At 39.4% G+C, this 14,428-nt stretch overlaps 3 protein-coding genes across 3 annotated transcripts; 2 read left to right on the forward strand and 1 right to left on the reverse strand.

Annotated features, from left to right (window-relative positions):
* Positions 1–449: 449 nt before the first annotated feature.
* LOC135483198 (poly(A)-specific ribonuclease PNLDC1-like) lies at positions 450–7,793 on the forward strand. Its single transcript, XM_064763853.1, has 19 exons — positions 450–595; positions 1,189–1,240; positions 1,514–1,587; positions 1,885–1,924; positions 2,080–2,203; positions 2,428–2,522; positions 2,729–2,829; positions 3,237–3,408; positions 3,549–3,679; positions 3,945–4,030; positions 4,164–4,228; positions 4,496–4,563; positions 4,805–4,858; positions 5,159–5,201; positions 5,619–5,718; positions 6,062–6,151; positions 6,392–6,480; positions 6,743–6,841; positions 7,233–7,793. Exons 1-19 carry the CDS (start codon positions 517–519, stop codon positions 7,297–7,299), a joined length of 1,629 nt encoding a protein of 542 aa, XP_064619923.1. The 5' UTR covers positions 450–516; the 3' UTR covers positions 7,300–7,793.
* A 179-nt stretch (positions 7,794–7,972) lies between these two features.
* Positions 7,973–10,001, reverse strand: LOC135483211 (NADH dehydrogenase [ubiquinone] 1 alpha subcomplex subunit 13-like). Its single transcript, XM_064763872.1, has 4 exons — positions 9,908–10,001; positions 9,408–9,486; positions 9,041–9,112; positions 7,973–8,830 (listed from the first exon to the last, which is right to left on the reverse strand). Exons 1-4 carry the CDS (start codon positions 9,993–9,995, stop codon positions 8,626–8,628), a joined length of 444 nt encoding a protein of 147 aa, XP_064619942.1. The 5' UTR covers positions 9,996–10,001; the 3' UTR covers positions 7,973–8,625.
* Positions 10,002–10,252: 251 nt separating this feature from the next.
* On the forward strand, positions 10,253–14,318 carry LOC135483206 (G2/mitotic-specific cyclin-B-like). Its single transcript, XM_064763865.1, has 8 exons — positions 10,253–10,387; positions 10,826–10,969; positions 11,302–11,391; positions 11,618–11,767; positions 11,970–12,131; positions 12,258–12,494; positions 13,055–13,198; positions 13,360–14,318. Exons 1-8 carry the CDS (start codon positions 10,361–10,363, stop codon positions 13,558–13,560), a joined length of 1,155 nt encoding a protein of 384 aa, XP_064619935.1. The 5' UTR covers positions 10,253–10,360; the 3' UTR covers positions 13,561–14,318.
* The last annotated feature ends 110 nt before the right edge of the window (positions 14,319–14,428 follow it).

Consider the following 14,428-nt stretch of genomic DNA (forward strand, 5'->3'; position numbering starts at 1 on the left):
AATTTAGACACCCGCATGATATTCATCATTACAGAGAAATTACAACCTCGTTGTGTATATTTGTAGCCGATTGTGATCGTGACAAATATATACAAAAAAAATTATATCATAACATGGGGAAGATTTCAATCTATATATATATATATAAACTATAAAGAAGTCTTTTTATAGTGTACGGTACATTGGTAATTAAAAGTAGGCAACTTTGGCATTTTCACGCACCTATGATAATTTTGTAATAGGGCAAACGCTGATTTCGTTCCTGAAATTTAAGTTTAAAATCGTCACTGTGCGAGTTTGGTAATGGAGGCCTGTGTGTTGGCCAAGGTGTGTTGGCAGAGAGATTAGTCTAAGCACTACGGCGGCTGCTTGGAGAATGAATACTCAACTTTCTCGCCTCCAGCGTTGAAAATTGAGCTATTTTTAGAAACATTGCACATGGTCTGTTTTGTCAAATTTTCAAGAGCCAATACATTTGATGATTACTATTTGTTTGTTGCGATTAAATCATTGACAATGGTTGATATAGATAGAACTAACTTTGAAGATCATTTTGAATCTATGGTAGAGGCAATCAGAAATGCTGATTTTATAGGTAACGTTGATTGATTGATCTTTCACGTATCACAGTCTGAGAGTCAAACACTCACTGCCACTGGCACTGCTACTAAGACCATGCTATGCTAGTGCTCATGTCACATGTGCTAGCCTAGAGCTTTCATGATTTTACATTTTATGATTTACCATAAGGCAGCATGCATAGTCTACCTATTAGGATCGGAGATGATGACTGCATGCAGACTGACTGTCTGGATATGTGACATCACTCGGCTTGCACTGCAGTAGTAGCAGGAGCCGTTGGGATGGCCCAGCCCCAGTGCCATAGCCTGCCCTAGTCCGCCCAGACCTGACGATGTTCGCATGGACCCGGGCCTTGAAAAAGAACCAACTCACTGTGCCATCTGCCAGGGATTCGTCAAAAGTCTGTTACCCCATTTCGTTAGGACACACAATGGAGAACCCTCATCAAAATTACCCGCCTTGGTTGAATCTCTATGGAGACCAATCCTGGCAAACATACTGGCTGGCAAGGCCTGAAGCCAGTCTGAAAAATGTGTATGTACAGTATAGACAAGTCGGCCTATATATTTTCATTGATTATACATTAATATTTTATGGTTATTTCAGCCCTGGATACAGAATTTACAGGATTGAGGTCATCTGCTGCAAACACACCAAGGTAGGCTGATACGATGATGGTTTGGGGTTGTCCCTTGAATGTTCAGGATGATTTAAGTCCAGCTGATACAATTTGGTCTCCATAAGCTGAGCTATGTGATGTGAAAAGGTTATCTTAGAACGATGCAGTCTTTGTCGGCTCTCTTCATACCGAAGATAAAATTATGTTAAAAATTGAAAAAATTTTAAAAATTTCAAATTACTTCTAGAAGAGTTCAATCCCCAAGGCTTTGCAACTTTAAGTATGTTCTAACATGAAATTTTTGATTTGCAGCCTCTTTGACACTGGAGAGGCTAGATACAAAAAGGTCAGAAGAAGTGTTCTTCAGATAGCTCCTTCACAAATGGGTAAGGTTTTCAAATTCCTCTGAAGTATTATTTATTATAAGGAATTGGAAAAGTGTCCTATGGCTGGTTCACCTGTTTGAACAGGGGATAAATAGAATTTTGTTCAAGTTGATTTTTAAACTCATTTTATCGAATGGGCGAATGTCCCAACAATGAAGACAGTCACAACCTTGGGTGGGGTGACACCACAAAATAAGTTGTAATCGTAAAATATACTACTTACCTTAGACCATTTGGTGTTGATGTTTTTAACATCCACTCAAAGATCTGAAAAACTTATTGCTTGATGTTTTACAGGTGTCTCTGTCTTCATAAATCAAAAGCAGCAAAAGACCAAGTGAGTGTGGTTTTATATTCAAATCAGGAATGAATGGTACAGATCAATTGCCCCAATGGTACAATTTGGGTGCTGATTGAATTTTTCATGAAGATTTGTCACGTTCAATAATTATAAGAATCATACTTCCATAATTTCTTTTAAACACTTCGCAGGTATACCTCACACACATTCAACATATACCTCATTCCCCAGTCGTTTGGACCAGTCGATCAACGCTTCTTATGCCAGGCATCATCATTGGAGTTCCTTTGCAAACACAACTTTGATTTCAACAAAGTAAGTGGATTGTACCCCATGAATAAAATTTTTGCTGCTGAATTTCATTGTATCATTTCAATGACAGAAAATGTTTCAACATGTAACTCCTACAGTTGTGGCTGATCTCTTCTTATTATCTGTTAAATTTGTTTCAGCTGCTAAGGGAAGGGAATGCTACCACTCCATGTTTTGATAATTACTTTGTATTCGGCACATTGTCATTGTGATGTAATCTTTTCTAGTTTATCTACACTGGTGTTTCTTACCTCAATGATGAGCAGGAAAAGAAGGTGAAATTCCATTTGAAGTCAGATGCATTTCTTGAAGGAGTTGATAGGTATGGTATAGTTCATTTGAGATGGTTCAAAACTACAATAGACTTGATAATTAGCTGTACCCTGTGACTCAGTTCAAGACCTGCAAACTCCCTATTGTATTCCATCAGCCAATGTTATATTGGTCATGTTGTATGCCTTGACTATCTATTTTAGTATCGATAACATTTACTTACCTGATTGCTTGATTCTGATTACTTTATTTCAGAGATGTTGATGAAAGAGTACTCCAAAAGTTTTGTTCTGTGGTGGCCGAGTGGCGTGTCCAGGCCAAAGAAGCAGAAACAACACAACTCCATTTACCAGAAGGTACGAATGTATGTTTTAACAGGTACTCATGCATGAAGAGAAACAAAGTAGGGTTAAGTTCTTTGCTCAAGGACACAAAGATGAAACAGTGGTGATCCTTCCAAGAGTCGAACCCATGACCTCCTGATTCTAAACATGCTCTGCCACTGATCTACTCAATTAGACAATCTTCTTCAGATGTCATGGACGATGCATGTGGGACAGCAGTACCACTGGATCATCCTGCCGTGTTGATTGGAGCTCATATTGCCAATTTTCTGAAAGACATGCTGCTGTCTATTTCGTTTTTTCATTCATGGTAATCTTGTGATTATCACTGGCTTATTACATGTTCAGTAACTTCGTCATTCTTGTCAAAAATGAATTGTGCTGTTTTCTAACGCCCTGTTTTAATTGGTATATTACAGGTATAGGTGAATATTTCATCCAGATTGAATTGAAGCAACGTTTTCTGGATCTGTGGCCAGAAGTCGAGAAAGAAGATGGTCAAACCATGATCAAAGTCAAGAAAGTATCTGCTAATGAGAGGAAGACACTAGAGGTACAGGATAGGATTGATAGGATGGAGCAAGAAAAGCAGTAAGCTATTCCAATTTCATAAAATGAGAAATGAGACTACCGGTACCCCAGTTTTATTTGTCTGACAGCTGCTTGCAACACTGTCCCCTTGGGCACCATATTCCACTGACAGTGACAGGTACAGGTACTTTCTTTTCCAGGTGTCTTGATAAGTTACTTGGTTTTACAAGGATTTTCAGGGAAATTGTCAGAAGCAAAAAGCCTGTGTGTGGTCATAATATGCTGATGGATCTGATGATGTGGTATGACAAATTCTACAAACCCCTTCCAGGTAGGAAATCATCCATTTACTTGTTTAATCTTGTTTAAAACACACATGAATCAATTTGCTTGTGAGTCGGCCTCGTTTTTTTCATCATTGTTGAACAATTGGTGTCAGCTGATTGAAATCTGTTTGAGGGCTCATAAGGAATATGACGGTTCCATACCACGCACGCGTAACTGCTGTAACTACCTACGTATGCATATTTTCTTTTCATTAGACTTGGTAAAGTGATTAACCAATTTTGCTTTCTCATTATTTAATATCTTTCCAGAAAACTACAAGACATTCAAGTTAGACATTCATCGGATGTTTCCATATATCTTCGACACAAAACACATGTCAGCCAAATTGAGAAGGGTATGCCTACTTGTAGCTTTGTTTTTCCTCGAAATGCCTGTGCTGCGCATTAAATTCAGTGGAAGCACTCCTTTAAAAACATGACAACCTATGCCATTAACAAGATTCCTCAGCTCCTATCATATTTTTCCAGCCCTTCCTCGAGACTGGTCTGCTCGAAGATACAGGATTAGCAGCCCTTTTCAAAACACTTGTCAGGTTAGTATCTCCTCATAGAAGAAATAGGATGCTGGCAGGTATATACTAATGGTCTGATTCAATGACAGTTGTTTGCCACTTTCACAGACTTTGTCACAAATACGATTGCCGAGCCAATAACAGACTAAAAATGACCTAAAATTAGGATCTCCTGTGCAGTGTGAACTTAGCACAGCGGGGAAATTGTCACAGAATGTTTCTTTTTGTGGTTGGTCCTGTTCTTATGGCCTTTACCATGTGTTGATCCCATTGTTATTCTCTCTTCAGCCAAAGGACTGCCACCAGATTCTTGTACTGCCCATCAATAGCACATGCAGACGGGATGGACAGATACAGTGAGTTGTATACTCATGTCTTTTCTGATTTCTGACATTGGTAGAGCTGACATAATGTTCAGAATTTCAAACTTGACATGTGATTAGTATAACTTGGTTCAATTTAATGATGCACATAGGGTATGATAGTGCTGATGTACTGTGTGATCATAAAAACACCTATCCATGACCTTCTGAACTTAATCTGATCCACCTGGCTGTATTCTACCTTTACACTTTGATTGTTTTCCGTCTGTTTCAGAAAATTTAGAGAAACCGCATGAAGCTGGTTACGACGCCTTCATGACTGGGGGTGGTGAGTTTTGTTTAAATTTGTCCAAGGATCTGCAACAACTACTAGCTTACATATATGGTAATGATGGTGTCTGAGAACTATGCCTGTAAGTTTTGTAGAGGTGTCCACCATGACATATTTTGTCCAATGTGAATCTGTTCAGTTTAGCTGCTATAGCAGATACATATACATAGGCCTATGGCTTGAATAACGTGTACTGAATCATGCATGTTGAGCATGCGATCTCAAATCTCATCTTAAAACATTTGCCGTCATAATTCATTTCTTCTAAAGACATCTTATTTTGTTCTTGTCCCTCAGTGTTCTTACAGTTGTGTCATATGTACTGCCAGATGGACACTAAGTGAGTATAGCTGTTGAACAAATGATTCCTGTTCTTGCTCAGTACAAAGTGTTGTGACGAGTAGCAAGAGTGCTGGACCCGTAACGAGGAGATAGTTAGACTCCTGTAAGGATCACTGTAGTGTTGTCTCTGAGTCCTTGAGCATGACTCCTGTTCCTACATGTATATCACTTTGTTCTGTGAATTAGATATAAAACCTAGGATGGTGTAGTCATTCCTGGCGAGGGCAAGCAAGACATCACCAAGTGGGACACATTACATGTAGTTGCTAGTGATGGAAGCCATCGTTCTTGGAAGAAGACCCAGGGCATAATAAATACCATGACCAATTAAAGTCTAAGAAAAGTTGTACATGTATACTAGCAGACATAGAGAGATAGTTGCAATCTTTTATAACTGGTATTATGTTTTCGACAGGGCTGAGGAAATGACCAAATTGGCATTCAGACAGTACCTGCCAATAGTGACCGAGTTGGCAAACAATGTCAACATCATAAGAGCATCCACAAATCATGCTGTAAGTGTTTAGAAGCTGATAGTAAGGTGGATGGAATCTTTGAAAGAATTCGGCCAGAATCCTGTCTACTTGTTCTGCTTTATAGGGGGTAGTAGTTTTCTTGCCAGTCTAAAAGTCTGGCCACAACCAGGGCTTTTGTGTCTATCGCATCAAAGTTCGCATCATGACTTGTTCAATTCGATAAGCTTGAGGGTAAACTGTGCCTGTCTCACTTAGGATGTTAGTTCATTATTGTCTTACCCTTGTTGCGGCTGGTGTCATTTGAGATTTTTTTTGACTGCGTTGACTTACATGTAATTCGTGTATTATACCTGAACTAAATCTTTACTCGTCCTTTTTCCAGAACTTCTCTGGTGCTGACCCTCCAACACAAAGGCCAGAATGCTTGATCTTCAGATCGAAAAGAACTAATTATAAGTTCAATACTTCTGAGGTAGGTTTCAGTGATACACGTACTATTGCTTTGAAAAAACACTGCAGAAAAGGTTACCTGTGGCCCCCTAGTCCGTATATGTGACCCCAACCTTAGAAAATAAATGTATTATGTGGTAGTCTTTGTAGTGTGTGGAAACAGAGACAAAATTTGCTGTTTGCTGTTAAAAAGTGTAAGCAAGTCTTTTTGCAAAACTTTACCATGATGCTTTCAACCAAGTAACATCAACTTTCTTTGCAGTTGGCAGGTGTGCTTTCCCAGTATGGAACTGTTGATGTACGATTACAGGGATCTCATCAAGCCTTGGTAGCAGTTGGAAATATATGGTGGTAAGTCACTGATTCGGTGTCCTTGAGGGAGACACCTTACCCTGCAGTTGCTTCGCTTAATGCGGAGCATAACTGGGTACCAAACAGAAAGGATCAAAGGAGCTGCTCCTTGCAAGAACTGGGCAATGATAGATTATTGTGAAGTATAACCAGGCGTACATCAGTTATTTGTACATGTGACCCTGTGCTCATGTAGTATGAAACCCTGGTCTTGAGTAAACATCAGATGACCTACATGTATATTCTTTTGTTTTCATTGCAGTGCCAAAGACATCCTAAGAGAATTTAGCAAACACGAACACATCAAAGTGTGCAAGTACAATATATGGAAACATTCTCCTGTGGTTAGAAGAGTTCTTTGGTAAGCTGGTGTTTTTGCCATAAGGTTTTAATGAAAACGGCAGAAGTTTAAAATTAGGATGGATAGGCCTGTACCAGTCAATTCCCTTTTGTGTGATTGCCTTGTGAACGAGAAGGTCTGGAGTTCCAACCCCTTGGAGTACTTTTGTGTATTTCATCAGTTAAACATGTTTGACCATAAATCACCAACTTGACTGTAGTACAGTTTCCAAACCGGTTCATTTCATGCACTTCTTACTGCAACTCAATTTCTGTCCTACGATTTTGCCCCGCATTTCGCCTTCACCAACCAAATGCCTATGGCAATAACAGAAATACAACTGAGTTGTTAAGCAACAAAAATCCATTTCCATGTTAGGCTGTTGGCTTTGATCTCTCTCCATTCTTTTCAGGACTGGTGCAATCGTCTCTGTTGCTGTCTGTCTTTGGGCCGTTCTTTCACCGAGCAAGCAAAAATGACAGTCCTGACGAAAACATTTGAAGCTCTGGATGCATAGCTTACCAATTGATACTAAGCTTACATTTGTATATATGGTCAAGTGAAAGACTGAAAGGATGTGATTGGTGCACAAAGTCTGACCAAATGATATCAGAGACTGACCTGGCTTTGATAGCGTAATGTAGGTTTTCAACCTCCACACTGTCTTTCTAGGGTCACAGCATGAACAAGGCTGCAAATATCTGTATGCCAGTAGGCAATTTATTAAGTCCCATGAGTTCTTAGTGAATGCTTGATAGCAATATATAGTCATGTGCATCTGCTCTCGACATGCTTGCAATGCCATAAATATATGATTTTTTAACATAAATTTGTCCATCTTTTCTCTTCTGTTTTGAAAGATCCTGGTTGGATACTCCGTACCAGCAAGGGGAATAGATTTCAATTGACAATAGACCTGCCCGATCTTTTGTGACTGGCAAATTGAGGGGTGTGAGGAACTCATACACCACTCTTATAATTCCTTGATCAGGTGAGTCTATCGTTACCAGAAATCGATCCTCCACGCTGCTACAGTCATTGATAGGGTACCTTGAAAACGGTCACATAATCCTGAAGACTGGTACAATGAGAAGTTGCAGTCCTGGGCCGATGATAGCACCAATAAGACTAGAGGAACTACGAGGACAAACTATGTTTGCCTGGAACAACTGCAAGATTCTCCAGGCTCCATTTTCTCTGGAAAATATTCTGAAGAGCAATTTATGTGATGTCCAGCCTTTCCTGTTCAAAATTGCTTCCTTTCTGACTACATAATTCTTAGAAGATGAGGAAGAAACACACCGACACTTTTTTACACAATAAGAGGATTATAATTTCAACTCAATTCACTATACACGGATCTAACTCATTTAAAACTTAACTGATGAATCATTTTCATAACCTCCACACAACAGACCAAACTCTTATTCTGGTGACGTGAGAAAGGATGATACAGGAATGGACAACAATCTATTCGAGTCGAGAAAAATTCTGTTTCAAGGTTTTATAACAAATTCTTGAAAGATTTTTATACGCTACATTATCATCTGAGGTGGTACATTTCAGACAGTCTTGTACTGCATTACAAATCTTATAGTATTCTTCATATATCCACTTTTCTAAGAATATAATGTACAAGGACAACTAACACTACCAAAAGTCTATTCACAATGATGCTTCAAAGGAGATGGAGGGTGAATTCTGTGCAGATACTGTTTTGTGATGTTTCTAGTTGAAGCTTGCAATCAACAGAATTAATCCTTCGGCTACTTAGTTCAGCTTTTCAACACTAGCGTCACATCTTGTTAATGCTTCAGCCTCTCATATTGTCTCTTGTACAAAGTCTTTGGACTGACATGGGCGTAGTATTCGTAAAAGTCGGGTTCCATCCAACGATTGTACTTGTTGTGATAGACCGGTTTACCATAGAGAGTACCAGTCTCCCAGCCAGGGACATCCTTCATCAGTTCATTCTCATCATCACGATTTTTACGACATTGCTTCAGGAATCTGAAATTAGATGAAAAGGTTTGTGACCTAGTTTCTTGACATTCCTCACTATAAGTGTTTTTCTTTCAGTATCTTGATCCAGGAATGATTCCTGATTTCTGATGTCTTGGCGAATGATTGTGCCAAGGGGTGAATAGTCGGTACCAAAACAATTTCACAAACTTTTCACTATGGCTACAAGCAACTGCTCCGAAGACACCATTCACTTACAGTCTATCTTTCTCTGCTTGCATGAGTGGTTCCACAGAAATTCTTGCCTCAATTAGTTCCAGTTCCTGTTTCCTGAAAATGGAGATGAAAAACTTAATTAAATAGTTCCCATCAGAGAGAGATGAAAAAGGTCATGTTTCATTGTATCGGGTAATTTTAAGATGATCCCAAATCAGTGTTACTGTTGTGTTAGACAGTACATTGTTCAATCAAATGTGTTCCAAGCTACAACAAGCTCATTTTATCACCTTCAAATGCATACTATTACTCTCAGCAGACTTATGTCAGAGTCTCCATTTTCATTGACTTCTTCTGTCTTGAATTCTGTAGACGATGAGAGATTCAGCAGACCTGAATATTCACCTACCGGATACGTTTCTTGTTGAGTGCAGTGACAGCCCCACCAACGAGTGAGAAAGCACCAAAACCAAGAAACATGGCATAACCTGAAATTCACAATGGTTAGATCAATACATGCCATTAAAAATGGATCAAATACAAACAAGATAAGAATGTCAAAGATCAAGGCATTTACTAGCCAGTAGCCTAGCAATTTACAGCTGCCCACTGTCACTGACAGTGACTCACTGACTCATGTGTCAGTGCGCTGTCATTCAATGTCAGAGTTACAGGCCATCCAAGGTAAAGTTCCTAAAATCTAGTTGTTACAAGTGGCAATGACCGACAGACCAATGTCAAACACCTTTTTTTCGCGACACACTGTACATCATGATGATGAAGTGTGGTAGGTGGCGCCACTAAATTTGGAAATTGGTGCTTGTTCGGCAGATTTACACTGAAAATGCGAATCGGATATTTCTGTCAATACGTAATATATATTCTACAACGGTAAGACCAGCTGCCTACCACTGACTCCTCTTGGTTTGACCTTCTTGGCCCATTCTATGGGCCCATAACCGCCCGGCGGAGCTCGATCCTGGCGATAGGACGCCATGTTGACTTTTTCAGTTCTGAAGGTTACTGGTAGATGGCATTACAAAACAAATATTTTACTTTTTCTTCTAAAAAGCAATTAAAAGATTCGAATAGGAAACTGCCTTTCTTTTACTTGTATTTAGTTAGTGTATCTACTGACTCATTAAAAAAAATCGTTTTTTCATTTTGTTTATTTGCCTTTTAAAATCTTAGCCAATCAAAATTGAGCCCGCTGTCTTTTGAAAGAACATGTACAAATGCACTGCCTTGTACATCGTTCATTAGCACTCGTGCAGCGCGATAGTAAACATTGCTAAAAACACCGTATAAAAACACCGTATTACAAAGCTATTTCACGTAGAAAAACTACCAAAACTGACCAGAATGGCTCTCAGAACGACCCAGAATTCGGTAACTATGCCAAATATTCGTATTCGTCTATTTCTGACCATTATTTTGTTGATAATGTTGTTTTTCGTTCATCATATCATTAACAATACTAATACTAGGCATGCATAACGTTCTTCTGTGGTACTGGTAGTAGTAGGCTAAGTGTAGAGCTTAGTGGCCTCTCAATAGTAAAGTATCCACACCAAGTTATGGCCGAGACAAGAGCGTACACCCTTTTCCATCCATGTAGGACTATACAACATGTACAAGGCACTACATATGCCGTAGGCCAGTGGCAGTGCCAGTGGTGTACTGTATAGGCCTATAGGCCTATTTCATTTGAATATGGCTATGCATTTGCATTGAAGGGCGAGGCTGCAAAGTGTTGATGGCCTAACAAATACTTCTAACAAAGACAAGCCAGAGCCCAAATGACTGTAATGTCGTCTTTTTCTTCAGAACTATTTGGATACCAGGACAAACAAGGAAAACACTGAAAGGGCAGGGAAACAGCATGTGACGAAGAATACATTTGGCACCCGAGCAGCTCTTGGAGATATCCACAACAAAGTTTCCAACCTCCGGATAAAAGATGCAGCAAAAGTAAGTACACGTAGACGTAGCCGAGGATGCCCAAATTCAGACGTTTATTTGGTGAAATAAGTTGAAAATGGCAACAAAATCAATCTTAAGATGACGAAATGCCAGGAGCAGAGGTCCTTGTTTGAGATAAGCACAAATGTATATTCTACCGGCCTAACCTACAAAGAATGATCTCGAACTTGTTCTAAAAGTTTTACTTCTGGTTGTCAAGTGTTCTTTGGACAAATTTCGTTATCCAAACCAAAAAAAGCTGTTTGAAATTGAATATATATATTCATCCTCCTGTAGTCTGATAACACAATCAGATTGGCGATTGATTTTGTTTATTTCAGAAGCCAGTCAATAAAGGTTTGACAAAGCATCAGGCAACAACATCACTGAAGAATATTGCGGAGAAAGAAAACTCTCGCGCTAAAGCTGAGGCAAGTATGAAGAAAATGAGCAAACCCCAAGTAATTCATCGACTCTGTCCCAATTCTCGACACTCCCTCCTACAGCCTAATAATGAGTTCTTTATTAAAAAAACAATATAGATTGCGGATGATTGATTTAAATTGGACACTCTTTATACAGATTGTGCTAGCTGGTACCGTAAAGTGGATATTTGTTGACTTTTAAAACTCAGCTGGTATCCCCTTATTATTACAGGTCCCAATCGGCAAGATAAGTCCAGTCAAGGCCTATTCAAGCTATGTCTTGCCCTCAAATGTTGTCGATATTGACAGAGAAGACTACGAAAACCCACAGCTCGTCAGTGAATATGTAAACGACATCTACGACTACATGCGTTTCTTAGAGGTTGGTTTCAATGCTGAAGTTTTTGTCGTTCAAGTCTAGCCATCCTGGACAATCACCTTATTACATGTAGCAAAGAATACTCTGTCCCAATCCCAGCAGAAACGATTAGTCTTTCCAGTTCTTCTAATTCAAGCTCTTGTCATGTTTAGATAGGAATGTTTCGGCCATGTGTACTTCAAAAGCAATTACTAATCTTTTCTAGAACAAGTATGCAGTGGAGGCTGACTATCTGGGTGCATCACAGGAAATCAACGGCAGGATGCGTTCAATCCTGATCGACTGGCTGATCCAGGTTCACTTGAGATTCCATCTTCTCCAAGAAACGCTCTACCTCTCAGTGGCCATCATTGACAGATTTCTTTCAGTAAGTAAAACTTTTCATGATAAGTCATCATGTGGATCATTTTGATTTGAGCCAACCTTATGAGTATCCCGCATGTTGTACTCAGTCCTTAAATTGATAATAAAACCTTGATCACTTTGGTTGCAGAAGGAACGTGTTCCCAAGAAGAAGCTCCAGCTAGTTGGTGTTACAGCTATGCTAATTGCATCCAAATATGAAGAAATGTACGCGCCAGAGATTGGTGACTTTGAATACATCACAGACAATGCATACACGAAGGCTGAAATCCGACGCATGGAATGCCACATTTTGAGAACTCTCGACTTCAACCTTGGCAAACCACTTTGCCTTCACTTCCTCCGAAGGAATTCCAAAGCTGCTGTGGTAAGAATGAGGAACCGGCGCGATTTATCCGCCACGTGGCGCTGCAATCGATCGTACCAAAACTCTCAATTTCCAATGCATTATCATGTTATTTCTGAGCCCGAAAACGATCGCTTATTTTCAACCGATTTCGGCGACGTTTGCATCTTCCTGTTTTAAATCTATTGAGCTATCAGTTTCTTAAGATAATTTTGTGGAAAATATGCGCGATGCCAGTTATTGGGCACGTTTTCTGTTGTTGAAATCCTGTGCAAAAATGTACGCAATGGTTTCCCGTGGTTGACCTCATGCGACGTCAACAGACCAGAAAATGACGTCATGGCGTGAGAAGGTACGATCGATTGTTGCGCCGCCACTGGCATTTATCTCAACGCCGGTTCCTCATTAAGTGTTAAAATTGTGTGGATGTGTCACAATGGCACATGTAGATTTAGAGACAACATACCAGAATCGTCAGTTTATTTGAAGGGAAGATTGGTCGTGTGGTTGTAGATAACAAAATAGTCTTAATTTTTCACCTCTGTGACCAGTACGGTAACCTTTCTGGGTTGATTTTTCAGGTCGATGCCACTAGACATTCGATGGCCAAATACTTCATGGAGTTGACCATTATCGAATACAACATGGTGCACCATGCTCCGTCAAAGATCGCTGCTGCTGCTCTTTGCCTCTCAATGAAGGTGTTGGGTGGAGATGCAAATTGGGTAAGTGTCCTTGTCCTTCCAAAAGAAGGTTATGATGATGATTTATCAAGCTGTCAACCAAGGCAGATATTCCTGTGAAGACTTATCAGATTATGTGCAGTTTTTGGTGAAAATGAAATTTGATAACAAAGGTTAATTCAGAACATGCGTTTCCCTTTCAGACGGACACCATGTCGTTCTACAGTGCGTATCCAGAATCTGAAATCAAGCCTGTGATGCGACAGATTGCTGCCTGCGTGCAGAAAGCAGACACCGGAAAACACACAGCCGTTTACAACAAATACTCTAGTTCCAAATTTGGTAAAATTAGCAAATATCCCGAGTTGAAAGGACCTGTGATTTCAAAGGTTGCAGATTCTTAGACAAGAGACTCCTTGACAAAGACTTATTTCTGCAAAATCGTATTTTATTTGCCTTGATTTGTATGGTGGAGGCTACTGATCATGCAAGTCTGTACCAGATTGGACTAGAAATCTCCTGTGCATCAAACCAGGATCAAGTGTAAATTTCTCATCATGATTTAGGCCCCAAAGAACTGATATTGTTAATGGCAATTTAGAAATATTGTGCTGGGTGCATCCTACCTAGCTCTGTCAATTAATAGGTGATTGAAAATATCAAGTTTCTCGGCCTAGCAAGACTTTGTTCTAAATGAGCATCAAAGTGTCACCAGGTTTTAAGCAATTGGTGACTGAATTGATCAATAATCTAGTGCTTCTGCTCATCCCATGATACTTGCCTCTGAATGCTCTGGTTATAAGATTTTGGCGAGTTTTTAAAAAGCTATTGTGTTGGGTTCCTGTTCACCATGCTTTATTCTGCAAAGTGTTGACTGTTTCTTGCGTGTATATAGCAATGAGCATAAGCTTTTATCCATAATGTAATGATGTATAACAAATATTTTTAAGTGCAAAGTACACAAACTCCAAGATGTGTCTTTTGAGACCGGAAGGGTCTGTCCTGGATTTTTGTGAGGCTTTGTTTTATCATTTCTTGTTTTTGCAGATGGATTTAGTTTTAGACGCAGTGAATTAAGATGGGGATTAATCACTGCATGCATTGTCTAGTTATAAAGTCTTGTATTTGTATAGTATGTGTTTTGTATAATAAATTAATGTAATAAAAATATCCATGACTTTAATCCTTTTTTGCCATTAGGCTGTGATCTTTTGAATTTCACTGGGATCTGCGGACTCCCTCTTTTATGGTCTTCATTAGTAAGGATGTGAC

The sequence above is a fragment of the Lineus longissimus genome, chromosome 2 (genome assembly GCF_910592395.1).
Source record: "Lineus longissimus chromosome 2, tnLinLong1.2, whole genome shotgun sequence".
Lineage (NCBI taxonomy): Eukaryota > Metazoa > Nemertea > Pilidiophora > Heteronemertea > Lineidae > Lineus > Lineus longissimus.

What these genes read in the sequence shown, in the direction of transcription:
- LOC135483198 (XM_064763853.1), top strand. Translation starts at nt 517, where the DNA reads ATGGTTGATATAGATAGAACTAACTTTGAAGATCATTTTGAATCTATG. An exon ending in ACAACTTTGATTTCAACAAA is followed by an intron (nt 2,204 to 2,427) that starts GTAAGTGGATTG and finishes AATCTTTTCTAG; the next exon opens with TTTATCTACACTGGTGTTTC. An exon ending in ATTCTACAAACCCCTTCCAG is followed by an intron (nt 3,680 to 3,944) that starts GTAGGAAATCAT and finishes ATATCTTTCCAG; the next exon opens with AAAACTACAAGACATTCAAG.
- LOC135483206 (XM_064763865.1), top strand. Translation starts at nt 10,361, where the DNA reads ATGGCTCTCAGAACGACCCAGAATTCG. An exon ending in ACTACATGCGTTTCTTAGAG is followed by an intron (nt 11,768 to 11,969) that starts GTTGGTTTCAAT and finishes AATCTTTTCTAG; the next exon opens with AACAAGTATGCAGTGGAGGC. An exon ending in TGGGTGGAGATGCAAATTGG is followed by an intron (nt 13,199 to 13,359) that starts GTAAGTGTCCTT and finishes TTTCCCTTTCAG; the next exon opens with ACGGACACCATGTCGTTCTA.
- LOC135483211 (XM_064763872.1), bottom strand. Translation starts at nt 9,995, where the DNA reads ATGGCGTCCTATCGCCAGGATCGAGCTCCGCCGGGCGGTTATGGGCCC. An exon ending in CAAACCAAGAGGAGTCAGTG is followed by an intron (nt 9,487 to 9,907) that starts GTAGGCAGCTGG and finishes TGTGAATTTCAG; the next exon opens with GTTATGCCATGTTTCTTGGT. An exon ending in CAAGCAGAGAAAGATAGACT is followed by an intron (nt 8,831 to 9,040) that starts GTAAGTGAATGG and finishes ATCTAATTTCAG; the next exon opens with ATTCCTGAAGCAATGTCGTA.